Raw genomic sequence first — 26,609 nt, 5'->3', positions numbered from 1 at the left:
TTTTCATAATTCGATGAGGTCATTGAAAAAGAAATATTGATATCACGTCGAGACCATAACAGTTCAATAAAAATATTTCAGGAATGTTTATAAAGCAAACTGAGTCATTCTAGAAAAAATGGTATAACAGGCAGAAGCCAATATAAGGTTGGGCTTCTAGAGCAACCACCTACTCCAGATGCCACTAAATTCAGGTTCTGGCATTCAACCACCTGCTTGCAAATGCCAGCGCAAAGTAGAAACCAGAATAAATACAATGCTTTTAACGCTTTAAAAATGTATAACATAACACGGTATTATATAGCCTCAGTTAAGAAACACAGTTCATCACCATATTTTCGTCCGACCTTCTTGCCCTAGAACTGATTTGACCTAGAAAAACTTGCTGCTTCAGTTGCAAGAGGCGATGATGACCTTTTAAACTCTGCATATACTACTAATAACATTATGACCTTGGTCCCGTCATCGTTCTGCATATGTATATCACAGTCTATAGAAATGAGAATCGTGTAAGCCTAAATTACATCATGGATATTTTCCAGTACTTTCAACAGTCTGTGCGGAGTTGCTTTCCCTCTCCCTTGCCTTGTTATATATAAAGACACCGATAGTGACCAGCACCATACCGACGCCAGAGAGTAACGTCACTGGGTTGCCAAAAACCAGAACTGATAGCCATATCATCAGTGCTCTCTTCACAGTATTCGCAACACTACAAATCATAGAAAGTACAATATAAAGTGTTGTTAGAGGTGTAAAAGCTGTGTTAAGAGCCATGTTCTCTATGATTACAAAAGCTAAGGCTACTGTTGTTACTAAGGCTACGAATTGTTCTTCCATATTTTTAATGAATTGAACTGTAAGCCCATTTTGGTCCAATATGAATCAAATTATGTAATCAAATTATGTAATCAAATTATGTAATCAAACTATGAATCAAAGTTGATAAACTCTAGTTGATTGTCACATTGAAATGAGTGCAGGCCCACAGGCTAATAAGCTGTCGAGTCCATTTTACACAGTTGTTAGCATATTCCAGTTATTTATTACTATAAGTTTGAAAATCAATTTATCTGAAATTTTCGCTTAACAATTCAGTAGGTACATGTTTTAAAAGTTAAGCCATATAAAATGAAATTTTAGTATACAAGACTGATATGGCTGATAAAAAAATATAGGATAAGTATAGTACACGGTTTAGTATACCAGACTGATATGGCTGATAAAAACTATAGGATAAGTATAGTACACGGTTTAGTATACCAGACTGATATGGCTGATAAAAACTATAGGATAAGTATAGTACACGGTTTAGTATACCAGACTGATATGACTGATAAAAACTATAGGATAAGTATAGTACACGGTTTAGTATACCAGACTGATATGACTGATAAAAACTATAGGATAAGTATAGTACACGGTTTAGTATACCAGACTGATATGGCTGATAAAAACTATAGGATAAGTATAGTACACGGTTTAGTATACCAGACTGATATGGCTGATAAAAACTATAGGATAAGTATAGTACACGGTTTAGTATACCAGACTGATATGGCTGATAAAAACTATAGGATAAGTATAGTACACGGTTTAAAGATTAAAAAAGTATACCAATTTTTTTATGTTATTCACTCGTTCTTCGAAAAAAATGTCATAAAAAGCATTCTCACATGTTATAATCATTGCATCGCCACACAGTTTGAAGCAGACAAACACAGTGATAACATAAACGGACCACTTAGAAATTTTTGAGCGCACGCCGAAACTGATAGCATATATCACTTTGAATAATAAGTCTCTAAGCCTTTAACGCACTTTAAACCGAAAACAGATATTTCTTCTGTCCAGAAAGCCTGCAGCCAATGTACAGCAGTATAAGGTATATGATCTGGTATAAGTATAAGGTATATGTATAACAATATATGATACAGCAATTGCTAGAATTTTTACCAATAATTGTAATGTAACATTATTAGTAGTCTAAACAGTAAAACCTGTATTTGAATACCACCTTTATTTGAACACCACCTCTATTTGACTGCCGATATAGGAGAAGGGTTCAAAAATAAAGCGCCACCCTTTAATTGAACGCTACCTCCATTTGACCGCCACTTTGACATTCTTTCATCTTGGCAAACCCATAATAGAAAGTGATCAATAAATGATAATGACTCGTTTACATCAATAACAATTAAACCTGTTTTCATCGAAGTCCGTTTTCCAACTCCAAAGCTTACTGGTTTTTTTCTGTAAAACTTTGAAAGCATTGTCATAGAAATAATTCATAACCGTATCAGGCTAATAGTAGATCCTTGTTTAACGTGGTCTGAATACTTGGACGTATATGAAAAAACAATTTACAATTATGATGGAATGCTATTTTAAGACTATAACTTGCGTTTAGCGCGCATGCATCTAAAAATTTATCATTATTTTCGCGAAAGGTTTTCAAATAGCAACGCGTAACAGTTTTGCTCTGCTACAAAAATTGTTTGGATGCCTATTGACTAATTCATCAGTACAGAAGACAAGTTGAGATCAGCAGACACTGTGGAAAGTATTGAACAGCCAGAAGGTAAAATGGTTCCATAAGAAAGCAGCAATCAGAATGGAAGCTGCTGAGCAAACAATGCAAATATTTTTGTTTCGAAAATGTTAATCTTTGTTTCTGCATGTAGTATACATATAATTATGGTTTGTTTACGTTTTCGAATATATATTTGAAACATTTGATAGATTATTAAATTTATAAACTTGCAGGTTTATAGCATATTCTTTGATAGCATCATTGTGGTTATATAAACTTGGCTTACAATGGATCACACTCATAACTCCTTCCATTGCACACAGAAAGCCAGCTTTGGCTGCAAACTGTAGCAAACGTATTAATGAGTGCAATGAGCTTTCATGCAACATTGTTAAATATAGCTATTAAATAAAAATATGCCTTCAAATTTAGAATAAAAAAATTGAAAACTTGAACAAATTACAACACAGACTATAAAATAATTGTAGGTTAATTGCAAGCAATAGATATCAACTGATAGAGATATTTCTCAACTTCCCAATAAATATTTATTTAGATATCTACGACAAGTCGAAGGTAAGTAATAGCAGATTTATTGCACCCACAAGGGTTAACATCGCTCCGCTCGAAAGATAGTGCAAAATATAGGTGACATTCGCTTCGCCCGTGAAAGGATTAAATTTATCTTCCCAAAAGTCTGATGAGCTTTTTGAAAAATACAACGCCACCCTCTATTTGAATGTCACCTCTAATAAAACGCCACTACAGAGAAAGGGTTAATATATAGAAAGGGTTAACACACTAGAGCCCCATGGCGCTCAAATAGAGGTTTTACGGTAATAGCAATAAAATGGGTGACATTCAGCAATAAATGGGTGTCACCATGTCTTACTAAAATATTCAATAAAGAATATAAATAATGGAGTAAGAGTCTGACGAAAGTTGAATACCCAAAGCATCTACAAAGCATGCTTATATAATAGCAGCTTACTTGCGGCATGCACAAAAAATTTTTCAAAAATGTTCGTTGGCTAATGAGGGTGTGCAATAACGAATCGACAAAAGCTTCATGGATGCGTGTATTGGTGTCCATGAACTTGAAGTTATCCTCTCTATGTCTCTTTTAATGATGTGTGATCAACATGGTAATTACTCTAGGAATTAGCAAATGAGAGCAGCAAATGAACCCAATTTAACAAATTTTTAGTTAGCTTCGGTTACCATAGCCTGCAAACAGCTACCGCCACTTACTCCAAGCATGACACAAACTACTGTAATTGCCCCCTAACTGTAAGGGGTGTGTAATTTAAATCTACAGGCCGCACAAATCTATTCCGCTCAGGAATTTAAAATCACCCTTAATAAATTATATCATGTGTCTACAACGCTGACGGCAAAAATGACAGCGTTTACAGCCACAATATTTGTTAACAGCATCTGCAGTTACGAGTGTCAAGGTCTTTTATACTCGTACAAATAGTTGTACAAACACATTAGAAATTAATGGATTAGCCACTCGACTTATTTAGATGAAATCACATCAAAATCTCTCTAATCTTATTTTCATTTATAATATACATTCTTTTGCTTTAACCAACATAATTCCCATATCATTACGTAGAATTCATATTCTAACTAATACATATTTCATTACTCAAGCAAGTAAACATCTGGCACATAACTAAAGACATTGTCACATACATAGATGTCTTAACTAAATCCTCTTTCTGTCAAACAATTAAGAATAAACTGCTTGTCACAGCTGATAGAGAAGAGCTTCATACTGCAAACAATTCAACACTCAATTAATCACAATATGTCTGAACATCTTGTACAAAACTAACAACCTTGTTTCAAAGTCGAGATGTTTTAACTGTTTACCCTCCTTCCTAAAAACACCATTATGAACATGTCTGTTTGTCAGAGATCAAAAATCGTCACTTCTGGCAGTAACATCATTTTGCAAATAATGTATGTAACTTGGTTGTAATGCACAGCCAAGTGTGAGGCATCTGTATAACTTCATTGATCTGATTGATTTGATCTGATAACTAAATGAATTGGGCTTCCTAAAAACTCCCCCGACTAAAGCTTGAATTAAGGGATAAAGTTTCATCCAAGACACTCATTGTTAAGGTCTTTTTTAAAAGAGGTGATCATATGAGATGATCGTTATAGCCATCTTGTTTTCTTCCTTGTAATTGTACCATCTAATTAAATTTATTAACTGCACCTTTTGTTTTTATTTAAAAAATATTTTTAAAACTTTTGAAAGAAATAATACTGGTATTCTTAATCGGTTCTTATTGCGCTATAATAGCTAAAAAGAATCCAGCCATGTTTGCATGTCAGTGAAGGATTCATCACCAAAAGTCAGATGATATCATCAAAAGATGAGGCTTTCAACACAAACGCAAAAACCAAAAGATTTCATATCGAAAATTTATGACCTTTTATTACATTGTGAGGAAATAAATGATTATTTTGGACAGAGTGAAAATTTTCTAGAAATGCTTCAAATTCTTAACAGAAAAACTACCTTGGTTACTGCATGAATTCTAAATGACATTGTATGGATACTCTTGCTTGCCTTCCCTTTAAAAGTATTGGGTTTGTATATCCACAGGCCATTTAGAATTTCAACATAAATCCTAACCTTATCTCATTTAAAGGTGAACTTACACTGAGGGGATGCAAATGAAAATAACATCAATATACCGCTAAGACAAGCTTCAATTCCGTGTATATTGTGTGTAGACCTACTGAGTCTAGAGATATAACAGTTGGGATAACATCCTTTCTTGGAACGCTCAGATTCAAGTGAATGTACGATTATAATGTCTATAGTTGCATGCGGCAAAAAAAACGAGATAATAGCAACATGTAACGCTGCAGCCTGAATGCTATAGCCGATATCAATGAGAAAAACAGGCAGCAGCGTAACTAGTGACATCATTTCGGCCCGTAACTTTTAACTGAGTGTTTTAACTATGATGAACTTTTGTCGATTTTAATCTAGAAACATCCAGGCAGTCTGATCACTTCAAACATCAATAACAATCACAAATGATAGTAAAATATGGATACTTTCTGATAAATTCTACTGAAATGTTTTGTAAGCTCATATAATAGCAGATCTTCCAACCCAAAATTTCAAGCCGGCTACAACATGCTTACAAACAACTAGACTCTCCATAACTGTCTTGTATATAGTCAAACCTGCATTCGAAGCAGCTCACCTGTGCGTGACTGGTGAGATATAGCCCATGAGGCCATAAGCGGTAATTGTCTGCCCGTGAAAGAAAATACCATTGAGTAAAAGGGAGACCGCCATAGTCCAACTCATAGTCCTGCGCACATTCTCAATGTTTATAAGGTAAATACCGATGGGTATCTGTACGACCATAGAACAAGCACTCGTGTAGAACTGCATCTCTGCTGGTCTGCAACGATAACCATAATGACAAGAGTTAAAATACTAACAAACAACCAATAACAACAATAATAATGCTAATAACAAAAGAAAAGCTGATGGAAAATCAGCATGTTGTCATGGTGATAGTATTAATGACTTTATTGGAAATGCTGCTAGTTATGTCAATGCAGTAACAGGCTGCCATCGCCTAGTCCAGTTTGCGAGTGGCCAGCACAACTTCTAAAACAATGAACAGTTGTACAAAGCAAATTGTGGTAGCATGTATAGAATGTAAGGTATTATTTAAGTAGCAGTTCGTTGCCATTTAACAATGTTTTTTCATTTATAATCAAACAAATACAAAACTGAGTATAGTAATGTTTCGTTCTCTGAACTTTATTCAAACAGATACTGTACTTACAGAAAGAAATGCATTTATAGCAATTTTATATATTTATATACAGCATTAGTGTTATTTTGTTCGTCCATCCCTAATGATTTAAAAAAACAAAGGTATATAACAAAAGTGGTAGACTGTGTCTCACTGTCAATTTTTGTACATCTATAAAAGCAGACAAACACCAAAGAAGAATTGTAATGCATTTTGTTAATCGTTAATTGTGATTTTTGGTAATTTGATGTTAGAACATTGCTATGAAAGTGTAAAACAAAATCATCTCACCACGAATATCTAATGCTGGTGTAACATTTTATGAATATTCGGAGCTAATCCGTTTCGTCATTTCAAACCAACATTCACCCTGAACTTTTGAACTTAAAATGAAGTGTTTAAAAAAGCGTAAAACAATGCAAAAAATTTAATGACATCAAAACATAGAACTCACGTGTGTTCGTAATCGGCAGCATTGAACAGCATCTTGGAGTAGACATTCTGTATGCTGTAAACATAGCAATCAATCACTCAATCGTATTAACCACAATAACAAGCTTTACGGTACAAGTCATATACATGTGTATGACTTGTATTTTACTGTATATATATATATATACATGTATATAACTTGAACAATGGAGCAAATAAGCAAATAAAATGTATGTGGTACGATCATATCTCTACAGATTGTTATCTTCAATCATTGAAAAAATGAAATGTTCAGAATTTAGCCTACATAATTTTTCAAAAACATCATTTTACAGCTTTCTGGTTGACATATTTGGAATGATGACAAAAAGAAGATTAATTTAATATATAATTTATGGCTATTGACTAAATTCACAATAAGTAACAATGTTGTAAATGAGAATTTTAGTTTTTCAACAAAGAGGTACGGTTTATACTTATAGGTCCAGTCTATTCCGGATTTGTATTCCGCACTCAGCCTTGGTTATGTTCCAATATAAAAGAAGTTTTCAGGGCTCATTTGGCATGCCAAATGTTGTTTTGTCTACGGCTCGTGTCAAATTCTATTAATATTTAACAAAACATCACATGCATGTAAACACACATGTCAAAGTTGTTTTTACGTTAAATAAATCTTGAAATAATTTTACTAAACTATATATGTTAGTTATTTTACAGAGGACTACATTATAACTTGCGTGTGATTTACAAATAATACCACCTTGTTTTGTACCATCAGCATTTTTGTTTATAACAGCGGATGTTCTCTCACTGCCAGATATGTTAACTTATATTGCTAAGATTGTTGGATTTAAAATACTAAATGGTTTAACTCCTCCTCCCATCACTGATGTTTCAATTCTCGAGTACCAGATATCATGATACCACGATATCATGATATATGATACCATTTTATGATAATTCTATTTTGTACTTACCAAACATTGCACTCAACAATTTTATTGCTAATTCTTTTAATATTTTATTAAAAAAGATAAAATGTATACCGAAACTTAGTAGTTTCAAGTCTTCATTGTATAAATTTTGTTTTTGTGTTAATGACACCGTATGGCAATACCTTTTTATTTTACTTTTTTGTGGCACCATATTTAAAACATTTTCTATAAAATGGTTATGGATTTCCCAATGAAACAAAAAAAATTTATATATATATATATAAATTTATATTCTGATATAAATACATAATTTCTATGTTTAGGTAAGACCAGTTGACGACAACTAATACATACAATTCTTTATCATCTATAAATAGAAACATTGTCAGCAATGAACTATCAACTGCTGTCTGATTATCACAAGAGATCATCTGCAGCATAAATGCACCAAACATGGGAATTTCAGCTGATCTAACTGTACATATTTGTGGTTTTATATTTGTTGATGTCCACAAGTAAAAGTAAAAATTTTCTGCAGTTTATATCCAAACTAGCTGAATATCCGGAGTTGCATGAGTAATAAAAAGGTTGTCCATTGTGAATTTATTTTTAATCAACATATATACAACATTGACCATTTTAAGCAATGAATAAAGGTGTTTTATTTATTTTTGTGTACTGTGTATAGTTTTGTGTGCTGTGTTTATTTTTGTGTAATTAATACTGCACCGGCTGCAGTGCATACTACAGATCTGTACTGATTGAAATAACCCTGTGGGCCATGTGAGTTTAAGCATTTTTCTTCACATATGGGCAAGCAATTTTTTCTGACATGACTTCACGCAGTGTTGGGCATGAAGCCATGAAACATTGGCAGGTGTAATAATAAGTATGTACCTAATTTTATTTCATAGTATAGCCAGTTGGACAGCGTAGTGCATTGAGTTAGTGCCTGTCTGCATAACTGGAGGTCCTGAGTTCAAATCCAGTGCGCAGCAGAATTTTGAAAATCTGCAGAAATTTATTGAATTCCTAAAACTTCATTTTTATAACTGGACACATGGACAGACAAACACTGAAATTTATATAGATATAATAGATAAAATTGGCCCTACAATTTTAAATAAAAAGGAAGCAAATACTTATATTATATCATCTCCTGACAGATAACCAGCTTATGGATATCAGCCTTATCTGGTAAATTATCAATAAATACCTCATTGAAATGCAAGAATGATGGTAGTGCTTATAAACCGGTGAGCACTGGTCACGCAGATATGTGTAAACATGCGTGTCAAATGTTGTTTTTCAGAACGAGCAATAATACAAACAACTCGTGACACGCATTCTAGACAAACCAGAATGTGAGTTGCAAAAAAGAGCACGAACAAAGCTACTGAACTTTGACCTATGTTAACGACAGAAGCTGCTTGTGCTGCAGCCTTCTCCACTTTTAACAAAATTAATCCAGATTACACAAACCTACACAGTAGTAAACGGACCCCAGAATAACAATAAATGTCTCAGAAATATGTAAGTTTGGTAGCAAAACCACAATTACAATTAGGTGTTAGCTGGGTTTCAAATACCAGTGCCTCGGTTTTGGCTGTACTCAGTTAACAGAGGCTAGGTTTTGACTCTGCAATACTACAGTTATCAGTGGCTAGGGGTTGACTGTACTAACTCAGAAAACAAAGGCTATTGACTGTACTCACTCAGTCCAGAGCAGTCAAGTGCCGACTGTACAAACTCAGTAAACAGAGACTATTGATTGTACTAACTCAGTCAAGTGTTGACTGTACTAACCCAGTAAACAGAGGCTATTGACTGAACTAACTCAGTCAAGAATAGCCAGGTGTCGACTGTACTAACTGGCCACAACAATTAGTCTCTGGCTCTACTACATAAGAGAGCCAATGAGAGGCGAAAGCAGTAGGATACGAACCATTCACTAATATTGGTGCCGAGAGCAGCGAGAAGGCCTGTGAAATTGAAGCTGAGCTCATAGCGGCTGGTGAGAGCCAGGCCTCCCATGATAGGTATAAGTGAGCATAGGACCATCACACTTGTACTCTCACCTGCAGCGGTATACACACTGCTATTACATTAAACTAACACAAAAACTGCTCATGAGGTTAATTTAGAGATAAAAGTTTAAAACTGTAGATCAATCTTCCTCTGAATGTTTCCCAGAGGCTAACAGCAGCATGAAACGGATGTGACGTGATCTGTTCTGACAAACTGCTCTGTCAAATTACAAGTATTTCTCACAAATAGATGAGATACATGTATTAAATATTATTACATTTAATATCAAATATTAAGTATATTAATATTAAAAAATTACACTGTATATTATACTATAATATATTATAGTATATTATAATATATATAATACATTATATTAAATATAATACTATATTTATTTTATTAATGAACATTAAACATTTATTTATATAATATTAAATAAAATGTTATACTATATATTATATTATAATATATTATATATAATATATTATATTAAATATAATATTATAATTATTATATAGATAGTTATTAAATATTATTAGATTATTACAGTATATTACGCAAAATATTATACAATATATTATCCCACGACCAAACACGAGCGAAGCGATTGTTTGGGATATTTATGATAAATGCATATGTGCACACAACTCACGGAAATTATTCATCAACACCGTCGCAAACTCTTGTACCGAAATCTCATCACCAAATTTAACCATTTTTCAATGGAGTCGTTTAAGTATAATAACGATACAAAACACATATAAACCTATTTAAATATGTTACAAAGTCTTTATTATTTGTAGACAATATCTCAAAACTTATCCATCTGATCGGATTATACACAAATAGACAGATTAATTTGGCCTAAAATCGCACTAAAACACTTGAAAAGCTTTTTTTAATCATAATTAAGACCGGCCAACGATACCCCAATAAATCCGTGCGACAGATAGTAGAACTATTTAGCAGTGCGCATTTCATGAGAAAAACGTGCTCATTTCACCAGTCTATGGCATTGTTTAATTGCTGAAGGTTTCTAATGTTTTTTCGTTTTTAATACCTTGCAAAAATATTTAATTATATGAATAATTATTCAATTTTATAAAATTATTATAAGATTTAATTATAAGAATAATTATTCGAATTTATCCGAAGGTTTCTGTAATAAACGTAGACCGTTGGAGGCGTAGACCGATTTGCAGGTACGAAATTGTGGTACACAGAGCCATTGAGTGTAATTACATTCAATGGCTCTGGTGGTACACAGTTTATCAGCCTATGTTTTTTTTTGTCCAATTAACGAAGGTTTCATTAAATTACTTAAAACGTTAGCCACAATTCTTTATATCTTTACATTCTTTATATACAAACTCCGAACTACAACGCCTCTTTATGACGAAAACATTTTTTTATTTTGCTCCAGTTTGCAGAAAACTTCCAGACGCGTGAACGCTCATACTTGCTTTCTGTTGAAGATCGCTATCAAAACCATTCTACATTCAACACAATTAACTTTCAAACTGTGTATATTACGCAGCAGCTTGCCATTTTACTTCTAATATTGCATTTCAGAGTTATAATAAACATATTTCCTTATTGCTATTGTTAAATTACATACATTACAGTAGGTTAGGCCTACAGCTTTAATTTATATTTATTTTATTATTTTACTGAACTTATCTATATTTGTTGAAATTGTTAGTTGCACCTTTTTGAAGTTGTGCTCCCTCAAATATATTTTATGTCATCTCGAACAACTCTCATTTACACTATACTCTGTCAATTCCTGCTGACAACTACTTTTTCAACAACCAACACTACCATTTCTTTTTCCCATTATCACTTATTCCATTATCAGGTCGTGGGCTGTATGACAGGAGAATTTCTAGTACTATAATATATCATATATAATATAATATATCAAATATAATATAATATTATTATTACATAAATAATTATTAAATATTGTTAGATTATTACAGTACATTACAAAAAATATTATACTATATATAATATTATATATATGTAGATATATAATACTATATACTATATATAATATTATGTATGTATAAAATACTAAATATTATAGTATATGACATATAGTCAAATATTATACTATATATATATATATTATATCATATATTATGTTGAATTACTATGAAAATAGTCGTTAAATCGAATCTCCTTTTGTGACACATCAGAATTTTGATCATTTGGTGCAGTTGTGTAATGATGGTGTTTTAAACATGAAACCAGCAAGTCAAATCAAACAAACACGCTATATGGCCAAGTTAGGTTATGAGTAGGCCAACATTGCTGTTATTTTCATAATTATAGTAACTTTACAACAGTAATCTTACAGTAAAGTTGGGGTAACGAGTGATTAGAATGTCGATGACTCAGCACTGAAGAGTCAGCACCGTTAGACTGTTGTCATTAAAGCCCTTTAGTGACATAAAGGGCTTGGCTACATCCGTCATCCGCTTTCTGATAGCCACTAATCAGAGAGCCGATAGCGGATTACTATAATATCACTCTGGAAATTTCGACACAGTATCTATATGTAAAGTAATTATAGACACTGTGTGTAAGCAGATACAGTCTAGGACTCTGTGTCATTCATGGTTGACTTGCAACAAAATTCACATTGCAGTTATTTGGTATCAAAGGTTCACCATGTATTACTCTGCTGTGTCGTAGGTGCAAAATATGTGGAAATGTGATTACAAGCTCTTAAAAGCTCAAAAACGAACAGTTAATCGCAGCCATCACGAAAACGCCGTAGTTCGGAATCTCTTTATTTTGATGACGTACTGAAAAATTGCGGTTATTGTTTTGACACGTGATGTTATCACATGAAATTAAAGACCAATTAGAGGCTCAGTATAAAACGTCTCGTAGCACTAGTTTATAACAAAAAATTTGGGCTCTACCGGAAAGTCTGTATCAAATATAGATGCTCGCTACTTTACAGTTTCGTTTCAGTCTGGTCTAATCATCTAGTCGTAATCTGATCATGTGACCCATACTTCCTGCCAAATAGCGCGAAAAATGTCTGCAGCATTTTTCGACTATCACCGGTGACCAACTGGCTCGTCATGTTTATCAGAGGATGATTATGCACACCTTCAAGCTAAGGTTAAAAAATTAAACAAATTTTTACAGTAGGTTTAGATATATAAATGCTCAAAGTGACAGCATTACAATGATGATGAAATAGACGTGTAAGGACAATAGACATGGTTTTATTGAATGCGTGAAGTATATTTGTGGAAATATTTCGACAAATGAGGTTGCATGAAAGTGTAAACAGAAGCCATCGTGTTCAACTACGTCCCATTTGAGCCGTTTTGGAAAGGGATTCCAATCAACAGGCGTTTTCGAGACGGTTGCGATTAACTGTTCATTTTTGAGCTTTTAAGACATTGTAATCGCATTTCCACATATTTAGCATCTACAACACAGCAGAGTAAGACATGGTGAATTTTTTGATACCAAATAACTGTAGTGTGGACTTTGTTGCAAGTCAACCTTGAAACAATTTTTTGCGTAACAATTTGTAAATTTAATAGTATTAATTATGTCATTTTAACTGCATAATTTAAATAAATACGCCATTCTCTGAGTATTTCACTCTTTCGTGGTTCGGCTCGGTAAAGCGTATGACCAAGAGCCGTGAGCGGCTTTAGTATTCTTCATGCAAAAACGTTTCTGATTAGTGAGTAGTTAACTAATGAGCCTATCACGCCTCTACTTAAATGAAAGGAAACGACGATCTACATGCTTTGAGCCAATAGACAATATGTTTACAACTTATCCTGAGCACAGTTTCGCTTTGTAAAAACTTTATTTTTTATCCCAATTTCTTAGCAATGACCAGTAGTGCCAGAGGCATTACAGCTATGGATGTTCCAATAACTGTGGATCAACAGACTTTGGGTGATTTTGATCGAACAATAGTAATACAGAGAGTGATTATATCATTTTTAGCAGTAATAATATAATAGTGTTTATTATATTATTACTGCTACTATATTCGCCACAAATTATAATAGTGTCCGAGTCGATAATTTATTCAACTCACGACATGTTCACAGTCGTATCGAAAATAGCCAAAGTGTCCGAGCTCCTTCTGCAACATGTTTGTGGCATGTTGATGGCATCAGCTGATGTTAAGTTCTATGCTGATTAATTTTCTATCAAAATATTTTCATAGACCATGCAGTTCAAAAGTTATGACAATTTATGTGTATCCTTGCCAATTACTAGGTTTTACCGAATATGTATTTATGTCAGAGAGTAAAGAGGTTAATTTGTTAGAGAAGGAGTTGAGTCATTCATTAAAAGACTGTTTGGAAGTTGTCACCAAATTAAAAAAGTTGTCAACATTCAAAATGTTGACAACTTACTTGCATGTTGATATAGAAAAGCAAACAAATAAAATATTTGCCAAAAATCCTGCTATCCCACCTTATCTTTTAATGGTAACGTGTTTACCTGCTCTCTACGTCTTATCGCTAGGTTACTTCTATAAACACTCACATCTCGCTCAAAGCCTGCTTCAGAAAAACATTTAATCTTTTATTTAAAAAGGAAATACTTTCTATTAAGTGAAAATATATATCTTTTCTTTTTGTAAGCTAATTATTCTGATCTTTTAAAATGGAATAATTACAATCTTACATATTACATAACACTTACAATTTTGTAACTTTGTAAAATCACCCTATCTATACTATCTACTATACTTAGCTAATCAAATAGCAAAAGCTTTAAAATAATTTGGGAAAAACCTATTTTATTTTCCTAAAAATGGTTATTGTGCATTTATGCGGTTTGTAATTTTACAGTATTTCATATGTACAACAATACTACAATCATACCTGAACATATGAGAAACCTGAACAATCATGAACAGTTTTAAAAAGGTCTGCTAAAAGTTATAGTGAAAAGAGGCAAAAAGCACCAAAACTAAGACAAAATTAAAGTTAGGTTTAGTGAAAGATTGAAACTTAGTTTTAAGTGTTTAGTCACTAAATTCATTTAAATTAAATTTAAAGTTTATGTTACGTTGCGTTACAAAAACTTAGTGCACCAAATGCGTTACTGTAAAGTCTCTCACACACCGCTGTTAGCCACTACGGCTGTCTCGATGGTAAGAACTCCATGCAGTACTTACGGTCCATAATAATGTTACATTGCCTTGCAGATCATAATCACTAAGTAGGTATGTGCTACTTTGTGAGAGTAGGTACAGAATAACAATTAAAAACACGTTTCTCTAACGTAATATCCTGATTGTAAGTGGTTTTTCGTACTATGGGAGCAAATTAATTTATATTTAGTGATTTTATATAGAAAATATTGCATTGAGATACAAGAACACTGACATACAAGCTCAGTACCACCGATGTCGTTACCTCCATGACCCGTGCCCCATTTCTCTTGAGTCAAAACTTGGAGAACACCATTTGCTATCAAAAATAAGAACACTAACACGTTTCAATCACTCACCCAGCATAACCCTGGCTATTAAAACTGTAAACATAGGAGCAGACGACTTCACAGTCTCTGTGAAAGACACCGCTACATGTTTGAGAGCTATCAGACCTAACAGAACCGTGAGAAATCTACAAAAAGAAATAGACAAAATTAGTCTACTAATTAGCCTTAGTTCCACTAATATTGGCATTCTGGACAAAAATATTGAATTGCAACAGTATAATCTTAGAGTTGTCCACTCCTATCTAGTGACATGTTTGGAGTTGTCTTACACTGTCCCATTCATTTTGAATGCACAACTATGACAAGAAATGCTACTAGATCAAATTTTAATAAATTTTTATATAAAAAATAAATTGTTATATTGTATCCCTACCCTCCTTAGCTGGCCAGCAACTACAGGTTACAAACATAATGCATGTTAAACACATACAATATACCTTTGAAACACCAAAATCATACATGAGTAACTACATCAGACCACAGGAAACCATTAAAGTTACAAACATAATTATATTGTGTCTGCAAAAGCCCCTTGTATGAGAAACAATACATTTAGATGTAAGCAGAGATGCAAGTTGTAGCCATTAAAATTTCTTTTCACACGATTTTGTTTTTATAACAAAACTTTCATGCTTCATGTAAAAGTTGGAAGAACTTATAATCATGCTGCGTAACTAAAGCATGCAGCGTGGCCACTAAATGGAGATAAGGTTTTAAAATGGCAGCCAACAGAAGTGCTCCTGTTTTGCGTTCACACATTAGCCAATCATTGGCATCAACATCAGATATCATACATCTATGTTTAGCCCAAAAAACGACCTCCTTACGTCACAGCTTGGAGCTGCATCGTGTTTTTCTCTTAGAAACTGATTTTTAATCTTTTACCATCAAAATCATTGTTAAAATACAAAATATCATGACAATAATGTTATAAATGGATAACTATAATGTTATAAAAAGATAACTATAATGTTAAAAATAGATAACTATAATGTTATAAAAAGATAACTATAATGTTATAAAAAGATAACTATAATGTTATAAATAGATAGCTATAATGTTATAAAAAGATAACTATAATGTTATAAATAGATAAGTATAATGTTATAGATAGATAAGTATAATGTTATAAAAAGATAACTATAATGTTATAAAAAGATAACTATAATGTTATAAATAGATAACTAAAATGTTATAAATAGATAAGTATAATGTTATAAAAAGATAACTAAAATGTTATAAATAGATAACTATAATGTTATAAAAAGATAACTAAAATGTTATAAATAGATAAGTATAATGTTATAAATAGATAACTACAATGTTATAAAAAGATAAGTATAATGTTATAAATAGATAACTATAATGTTATAAATAGATAACTATAATGTTATAAAAAGATAACTAAAATGTTATAAATAGATAAGTATAATGTTATAAATAGATAACTATAATGTTATAAATAGATAAGTACAATGTTATAAAAAGATAACTAAAATGTTATAAATAGATAACTATTATGTTATAAAAAGATAAGTATAATGTTATAAATAGATAACTATAATGTTATAAATAGATAAGTATAATGTTATAAAAAGATAACTAAAATGTTATAAATAGATAACTATAATGTTATAAATAGATAAGTATAATGTTATAAAAAGATAACTATAATGTTATAAATAGATAAGTATAATGTTATAAATAGATAAGTATAATGTTATAAAAAGATAAGTATAATGTTATAAAAAGATAACTAAAATGTTATAAAAAGATAACTAAAATGTTATAAATAGATAACTATTATGTTATAAAAAGATAAGTATAATGTTATAAATAGATAACTAAAATGTTATAAATAGATAACTAAAATGTTATAAATAGATAACTATTATGTTATAAAAAGATAAGTATAATGTTATAAATAGATAACTATAATGTTATAAATAGATAAGTATAATGTTATAAAAAGATAACTAAAATGTTATAAATAGATAACTATAATGTTATAAAAAGATAAGTATAATGTTAAAAATAGATAACTATAATGTTATAAAAAGATAACTATAATGTTATAAATAGATAAGTATAATGTTATAAATAGATAAGTATAATGTTATAAAAAGATAACTATAATGTTATAAATAGATAAGTATAATGTTATAAATAGATAAGTATAATGTTATAAAAAGATAAGTATAATGTTATAAAAAGATAACTATAATGTTATAAAAAGATAACTATTATGTTATAAAAAGATAAGTATAATGTTATAAATAGATAACTAAAATGTTATAAATAGATAACTAAAATGTTATAAATAGATAACTATTATGTTATAAAAAGATAAGTATAATGTTATAAATAGATAACTATAATGTTATAAATAGATAAGTATAATGTTATAAAAAGATAACTAAAATGTTATAAATAGATAACTAAAATGTTATAAATAGATAACTATTATGTTATAAAAAGATAAGTATAATGTTATAAATAGATAACTACAATGTTATAAATAGATAAGTATAATGTTATAAAAAGATAACTATAATGTTATAAATAGATAAGTATAATGTTATAAAAAGATAACTACAATGTTATAAATAGATAAGTATAATGTTATAAATAGATAACTATAACGTTATAAATAGATAACTATAATGTTATAAATAGATAACTAAAATATTATAAATAGATAAGTATAATGTTATAAAAAGATAACTATAATGTTATAAAAAGATAACTATAATGTTATAAAAAGATAACTACAATGTTATAAATAGATAAGTATAATGTTATAAAAAGATAACTACAATGTTATAAATAGATAAGTATAATGTTATAAAAAGATAACTACAATGTTATAAATAGATAAGTATAATGTTATAAATAGATAACTATAATGTTATAAATAGATAACTATAATTTTATAAAAAGATGTAATTTTAAAATGTTGCCGGTTAACCTTGAAAACATTTAAAGGAGGTGAATTCATAAAAAGCTTGAAATCTTGACAATAATATTTTAGAGATAAATAAACCACAACACTAATTCCAAGAAGATTAATAAAATAGATGATACACACAAGAGAATAGATGATACACACAAGGAAATGTTTTTTATTAAAAATTGAGTGCAACGCAAAGGATTTGCGAATGAATCAACATTCACTATGTGTTCATGATGCGCAGGTTTGCCGTTTCCACTCAGAAGACAGAAACAGCAAGCTTAGCAAATTTTGCGATTTGCAAACTTTTATCGAATGTTTCATGCTTGCAAAAGATGTAAACAGCTCTTGCGGACGATATGCATGCCGGACATGCTATTCCATTTTAAACATTTTTAACACTTCAGTCGTTCTTGCATATTTCGATATGAGCAGTTATGAATGCACCGCTGTGACCTTTGGCCTAGAAATCCTTATTTTTTCAACAAAGCATGGGCATTAATCCTCCTCATGCGCATGTCTATTGAAACACTTAATCACACGGCAACTCAACGTGCGCACAACTCCAAATCTGCATCATGGAAACAGTGATGCATAACACAGACGGTCATTAGCCTCTAATTGAGCATAGCAAATCTATTATTTTGTGTGGAGACCAACAACACGCTGAAGAACCTATAAGAAATCAAATAATGTTACCTGAAACCTCCTATGACGACCATATTTCTGTAAAAGTTAGGAGGCTTCTGCCTTGATTTAGAGGAAGTTGTATGCAAGCCACAGGGCATGACATACATATTGAAAGCACCACCCAGTGTTATCATAACCATCTGACAGACACCTACAGACGAAAGTAATGGGTAAACATGTACAACCAAGCACAAGTACAACCTGCGCTACATCCTACACGCGTGTAGCAAGTGATTTTACTTTTATGAACTTCAGGCTACATGAGTATCGGCACAGACATTGAGTGAAGCAGAACACTTAGTTATATTTGGCCAAAGTGTGTGAAACTGACAATCATTGAGTGAAGAGAACCCTGTACAAACAGAAAGTACACATAACAAAGTCGCCGTCATAGTGAAGGCCTTCAGGCGCCATCATTAGTGAGCAATGAGCTGACATGAACAAGCAAGTCCCTCCACAAGTGACCAATAGGTTGGCATGTACAAACAGGTGCTTTCACTAGTGAGCAATAAGCTGACATAAAAAAAGTAAGTCCTTCACTAGTGAGCTATAAGTTAGCATGTACAAACAGGTGATTTCATTAGTGAATAAAAGGTTAACATGTAAAAAAATGGATCACCAATGAGCAACCAGTTGATATGTACAATCAAGTCACTCAACTAGTAGGTAATAAGCTTACATGTACAAAAAAGACCATCACAGAGTAATTCGACATGTGTGAGCAGGTCACTTCAAGAGCGAGTGATAAATTGGCAGGTACAAGCAAGTCACTTTACATGTACAAGTGAGCAACAAGTTGCTATGGACAAAATGATTCCTCTAATAAGCATTAAGTTTACATCCAAAAAAAGACACCAGCAAAGAATAAGTTGAGACATATAACCAGTCAGCAATCAGATTCTTCGGCCAATCGCGTCACAGCAGCGTTGAGCCATCAGCTCATAGATACAGGCATAGATACAGAGTTTTCTAATAGTATGACAGCTACTAACATTTGAAAGCAAGTATAATTCAATTTACAGCCAGTTTTATTGTGAAGTACTAAAATATTTTATTACTGTACATTTTTATTCGTCATAGAATCAGCAATATTAGTTAATGCAAAGAAGTTATTAAGAGGCAGCTTTTTGCCTAGCCATGAGCTCAAACTGGTTTCCGAGAAAATAATTTCCTCAAGCTATTCTTTACTATAATAAGAGCCAAGTCTGCCATCCTACCGTCGTTACACTAAAAGCGTTAGTTAAGAAGAAAATTACTCCCGCATAAAAATTCTCAGAACTCAGATTCTCAGACTCAGATTCTCGAACTCAGACACTTCGTTTTACACATCGACGTCGTGCTAACCACTACACCACTAGGCTGCCTTACCACTCCATTGAATAATTATGCACATACCAATTACTCATGACAATCTCTCACGGTGCACGAGTCTACCAAGTGCACTCATATAAATAAACAGTCATGCTGTCGGTTCCTATTATTATTCCAAGAGATAATAAAACACTTGATTACCTAAAGACCCTCCTTCACATATCTAGCAACTTACAATACCTTACAAAATTTTACAATACTTCACAATACTTTACAGTACCTCACAATACCTTACAGTACCTTAAAGTACCTTACAATACTTTACAATACCTTACATTACCTTAAACTACCTTAAATTACCTTACAATACCTTACAGTACCATACAATACCTTACAGTACCTTACAATACCTTACAGTACCTTACAATACCTTACAGTACCTTACAATACCTGACAGCTGTACCTTAGAGTACCTTACAATAACTTACAATACATTGCAGTACCTCACAATACCTTACAGTGCCTTACAATACCTTAAAGTACCTTACAATACCTTACAATAGCTTACAGTACCATACAATACCTTACAATACCTTACAGTACCTTACAAATACCTTAAAATACCTTACAGTACCTTACAACACTTTACAGAACCTCAAAGTAACTTAAAATACCTTACAGTACCTCACAATACCTGACAGCTGTACCTTAGAGTACCTTACAATAACTTACAATACATTGCAGTACCTCACAATACATTACAGTGCCTTACAATACCTTAAAGTACCTTACAATACCTTACAATAGCTTACAGTACCATACAATACCTTACAATACCTTAAAATACCTTACAGTACCTTACAACACTTTACAGAACCTCAAAGTAACTTAAAATACCTTACAGTACCTCACAATACCTTACAGTACCTTACAATACCTTACAATAGCTTACAGTACCATACAATACCTTACAGTACCTTACAATACCTTACAATAGCTTACAGTACCATACAATACCTTACAATACCTTAAACTACCTTAAATTACCTTACAATACCTTACAGTACCATACAATACCTTACAGTACCTTACAATACCTTACAGTACCTTACAGTAGCTTACAGTACCATACAATACCTTACAGTACCTTACAAATACCTTAAAATACCTTACAATACCTTACAATAGCTTACAGTACCATACAATACCTTACAATACCTTACAGTGCCTTACAATACCTTAAAGTACCTTACAATACCTTACAATAGCTTACAGTACCATACAATACCTTACAATACCTTACAGTACCTTACAAATACCTTAAAATACCTTACAGTACCTTACAGTACCTTACAATACCTTACAATACCTTACAGTACCTTACAATACCTGACAGCTGTACCTTAGAGTACCTTACAATAACTTACAATACATTGCAGTACCTCACAATACATTACAGTGCCTTACAATACCTTAAAGTACCTTACAATACCTTACAATAGCTTACAGTACCATACAATACCTTACAATACCTTAAAATACCTTACAGTACCTTACAACACTTTACAGAACCTCAAAGTAACTTAAAATACCTTACAGTACCTCACAATACCTTACAATACGTCTCACCATATCGACAGCAGAAATGATATTCCCTCTTGCAGAAATCTATAGTAAGACTTATGTACTATCGATCACATATTCCAGCTCACCAGACCTCCACCAATCACATCACAAAATCTTTAAACAGTTTGCCTTATCCCAAACTTGCTTGTTTCTTCATGTGTTACAAGTTTCAAAAACCTGCATAAACTATGGTCTATTTTTATTTATCCTTCCACACATACGCGTATGACAAACATTATTTTCTATTCCATGACACCATTATACTATATCCACCATCAAAATATGTTTTAGTTTATGAACTTTCTGTTACTACATCCTTCAATTCACTAGCCTGGCTCTTCCACAATACTATTAGATTATCAACTTTTAAAACACATTTGCTCAACTCACTCAATAATTTCTGATTTCTGTCTTCTCATTTTCATTTTGGCATGTAATGAAAAACATGATTTTGAATGCTATTAGAGTACCGACTTTTCAAACAAATAATATGTTCAACTCAACTATCTATTTTCTGTTTTATCATTTTTATTTTGTTTTGACGTGTAAGGAACCACATTACTTTTTGATGATTACAAATGCTAATAAAATGTTATACATAGTATACAATGTCTGTGAAGGTAAAACACTGACCAGTTGGAATTATGTATGCAGAACACAGGCTATGTATACAGGCTATGTCATAGACTCTCAACCTATATTAGCATATTTTAGGCTACGAAGCCTAACCAGAAAAACCCACCTAACAAGCCAGCATCTCCCTGCTGTATGTCAACTATGTACTTGTTCAGGAAGAGAGTAAGCGTGCTGAATATGTACCAGAGTACCAGGAATAGCATAGCTTTGGGATGCCTGATTCCCAGCTTATTCTCTGAGAGATTCGGAGTGTCCAACCTTTCTTTTACCTTCAACATATAGGTGCTGAAGCTATACAAACGTCTCATCCCACGCATGATATGGTCAAAGATATTCGAAGAAGAACTGTATACCACGCTAATTTGGCTTTAGCCAACGCTGCAAAGAGTTATCTTTTCTTGCAGTCAAATACCTGTTTGCATCAAATGCTCATAAACTGTGTTTTAATGTTGGTTACAGCGCATTAGCTTCTCCTGCTCAATCAGATATCTTTTAATTTCCTTTAACATCTTTTAACTCAATTTTTTTTAAACAGAATGAACTATTTATAATTTTGACATCAATGTTATCTATTGTTTAACATACTTTGACATCTTTCATGTCTTGTGTCCTCACTTTTTGTCTAACAATTACGGCTTTGTAACGCATTTCAGCTTTCGTGATATGAAAAAATTGCCAACAACCTCTAATGCTTATTTTTAGAAAATTCAAAGAGAGATATATTTTAAATACTATACATCAAATCATTTATTTGATTTGTTGACTAATTGTTGCCCTTTTCTGTAAGTCTTGTATGGCATAACTTGGAAAATATTTCAGCGCAGAAATCGACCACTTGTAAGTACACATTAAAGAACATCATCTGACCACTGGCTAATGTACTTTGACATCTGAAGTCATGCGACACACAAATCAACCACTTGCTACTACATGTCAAGTACATCATACAGCAAGTACAAAGCATAACAAATTTGACAAGTTTACAATTTTTCCTAAACACTAAATATTAGGAAAAACCATCGCGAAAATTGCTATTTGTTGTGATATACTCATAAAATAATTTTTATGTTAGTCGGTAGTTGTGCTCACCACCATTTTTGATATCTAATCGAAACCTTGCGTAAGAAAATAATAAATACCATAAGCTTCAAACTGATCAAAGTGGGGGAGCTCTGTTTTCACACCAAACTGTATTAGTTGTATATTGCTGTAGACTTGAAGTCTATCATGCCTGCCACTGCTAGTCATGCTATATTGCTATGGCAACAACTCAAACATCAGCAAGGTGCATCACCGATCAACTTTTAAAGACATATATTTAGATGTGATGACTAGGGCAACCCAAATCAAAAAATGAATCATTTTTTGGCACTAATTAAAGCTGAATACCTATAACTATCAATTTTGTTAAATTTGTACAATAAAATAATTTTTGAAGTCCAAATTAAGCTTTTTGGGTGAAAATAAGTCAAAATTCTGTTTTTTTAGCATTTAATTTCCCGAATAACTAAATTTAAGTCATCTATAGCTTATCTTTTTTATTCATTGTTTTCATTCATATTTTTATTTGTTCATTGAAATATTATTTCCAATTACTCTGTTGTTTTGCTCTCAGCTTGATCCATTCAGCTTTTTCACCAACTCTACATTGATAATTAAAGGGGAGTGGTGGTGCTGTAATGGTGGTGCACTCTTGTAATCTAACTACTCTACATTGATAATTAAAGGGGAGTGGTGGTGCTTGTAATCCAAGTACTTGGAAGCTTGTTTGGTGGTTTGACATTAATTTATTAAATCGGAATATTGATAAGTATACTTGTGTAAATATAATGTATGTTATGCTTCTAGTTTTGATAAACATAACCTTGGCATATCTACCAGTTAGCAATTTTTTTAGATCAAAATGCAGCCAAAATTAGCTATTTTAGGAGAAGTCAACTTTTTAGGTCAAAATAATCAAGTATTTAGGTAAAAATTTGCTTTGTTTCAAGCATGGCAAAAATGTTAGCATTCTTTATTCTAACCAAGCTACAAATATCAATTTTTCTTCAGATCAACTTCCATGGGCTACTAAATGACTGGAAAGATCACAAAGTTGACAATGTCCAGGTGTACTATTGACCAAATGGCATGCCAAGGGAAACAAATTTAAATTAAGTTTTTTGCCTAAATGAGAAAAAAAGTTGCCAATTGTGAGAAGTTATAAAATTCTCTTGATATGCTTCCTTTGAGAAACAAAACCATATCCTGTCGATATGAGTCACTCTACTAACCATAGCTGTCTGTTCAGATGATGCATCGGAAGATTCTAGACCATCCACTGCCTCTAACATACTTCCTAGGGCGATTCTAAAATGATAAAGTTTTAGCTCTCAGCTAAAGACAGGAAACCTAAAACTCATAAGAATTTCACCTCATCCTAACACAACCAGAAAATTATATTTTAAGGCATTGCGGACACATGTTATCTAAGCCCCTTAAGTGACTTAATCATCACGTAAGTCTTTATAAAAGAAATATATGTAATGATTTGTGGAGTTAAACTATATATGCGAGGCAAAATGACTCATTTAGAATAATCTTGTTAAACATTCATTTGCGTGAAGTTTATGGTGAAAATTTTTGTCGCGTATGGATTCAATAGTGAAAATAACATTATTTTTTATTTTTCTGATTACATGTAATTGGATAAATGTTGTAGAGTTTTATTTAAATACTATAATAATAGTAACTAATTTAAATACGTGCATTTAAAATAATTATATAAATCGATCACGATTTAATCTCATTATTATTCTTTACACACATACTTTATACACTCAAGCATGCTTCACAATTAACTGCATGTATCTCAAGCTACAAGTTGTGAACCAAGTAAATTAGAAGTTGCGTTCTCTTATGGCTAATAGGATTTATGCAAGCATCAATTTTGAAGGATTATAAAAAGACATTTGATTTCCCAACAACTCTTCCTATATGGAATGTCTAACTCCGATGACACAAGAGCATATGTAAGATAGTAAGCAACATAAAAGCTTATTAAATGCCAAGGCCTTAGTTTAAAATTTATTAAAAGTTTATTTAAAAGCTAACTAAGGTTTATTAAAAGCTAACTCTTTTTCACTATGATCTTATCATGAGCGCAGCAAACTTGGTTTAAAAAGACTGCTTTGGCGAACATGATTGTTTTAATCTTGTTGCTCTAAACAAAAAACAAACTTTTCAATTTTATACCATTCTATATCACTGTTTTGGAACTTTGAGTACTTCTAGTTCGGTAAACATTCTATAGCAACTATTGACAAAAAATCTCACATTTCACAATTGTCAAATTGCTTAGAAAAGTCCACAACATCTAAGTGTAGCGACAGGTGTCACTTCTAATTCAATATATGCAATTCAATAGTGTAACCTATAGTTGAAATGCCACATAAGATTGTATAATTGCTAGGCATCGACATAAGCTCATGTTGATGATGCAATGCATAACTTATAGATTAAAACGTAACAAGCAACTTTAACAAGATTAAAAGTGACTTCATTACGGTACATAAGTATGTAATTTTTTGCTTCGATCGACATAGACAAACTACAATTGTGGTACTGGAAGAAAACAGAGCTACATTATGTATCACCTAAGCGTGACTATCCCAATCCACAAACCGATTAGTATTCGTAGCGCATGGATAATGGCTCCTCTTGTTATCTATTGTACCGCACTATTAAACTTCTTTCTATTATCGTTCACTACAATGCCCTATGAAAGATCCCAACACGTTGATAGATACAGTATCACATGGACACACTATCAACAGCCAATCAAAGTACGAATTTCAAGAAATTGGCCATTCATCGTACAGCTATATCGGCTTGCTTACGGTATTTTAGTAATAACAAGATCTCTACGATCGTGATTACTTCGTAACAACCAATGAGCAAATGAAATCAAAGCCGCGCCCCACAAAGAGGAGACAATATGCAAAATATAATAATGCTCATGAACGCTTGCGATAGGTTTCTGGGGTACATGTATAGTGTATATTTTCGAGTTAATGTAATAGTTCTTGACTGTATTTTTCACGAAACATCACAGGCCAGTTATGCAGAACGTTCTAATATCGGATACTAACTCATATTTAAAAACACTTGTGGTT

General features: G+C 32.1%; 1 protein-coding gene across 2 annotated transcripts; it reads right to left on the bottom strand.

Annotated features, from left to right (window-relative positions):
• Positions 1-26,225, bottom strand: LOC137408373 (solute carrier family 35 member E2A-like). 2 transcript variants are annotated; one of them, XM_068094874.1, is made up of 9 exons: positions 26,119-26,225; positions 24,729-24,804; positions 22,562-22,724; positions 18,892-19,033; positions 15,252-15,367; positions 9,652-9,784; positions 6,794-6,847; positions 5,773-5,976; positions 1-712 (listed from the first exon to the last, which is right to left on the bottom strand). In XM_068094874.1, the coding sequence occupies exons 2-9, from the start codon at positions 24,786-24,788 to the stop codon at positions 526-528; spliced, it is 1,059 nt and encodes a 352-aa protein (XP_067950975.1). In that variant the 5' UTR covers positions 24,789-24,804; positions 26,119-26,225; the 3' UTR covers positions 1-525. The 2 variants fall into 2 exon arrangements, with proteins under 2 accessions (XP_067950975.1, XP_067950974.1); XM_068094873.1 differs by having other exon boundaries at positions 26,091-26,217.
• Between the last annotated feature and the right edge of the window lie 384 nt (positions 26,226-26,609).

This window comes from Watersipora subatra, chromosome 11 (assembly GCF_963576615.1).
Source record: "Watersipora subatra chromosome 11, tzWatSuba1.1, whole genome shotgun sequence".
Lineage (NCBI taxonomy): Eukaryota > Metazoa > Bryozoa > Gymnolaemata > Cheilostomatida > Watersiporidae > Watersipora > Watersipora subatra.
This window is presented reverse-complemented; position numbering and strand designations above follow the sequence as displayed.

Coding starts and splice junctions, on each gene's coding strand:
- LOC137408373 (XM_068094874.1), bottom strand. CDS start 24,788: ATGTTAGAGGCAGTGGATGGTCTAGAATCTTCCGATGCATCATCTGAA. Junction 15,368..18,891: donor GTCGTCATAGGAGGTTTCAG/GTAACATTATTT, acceptor TTCTTTTTGTAG/ATTTCTCACGGTTCTGTTAG. Junction 713..5,772: donor ATCTCACCAGTCACGCACAG/GTGAGCTGCTTC, acceptor TATGATTTGTAG/TGTTGCGAATACTGTGAAGA.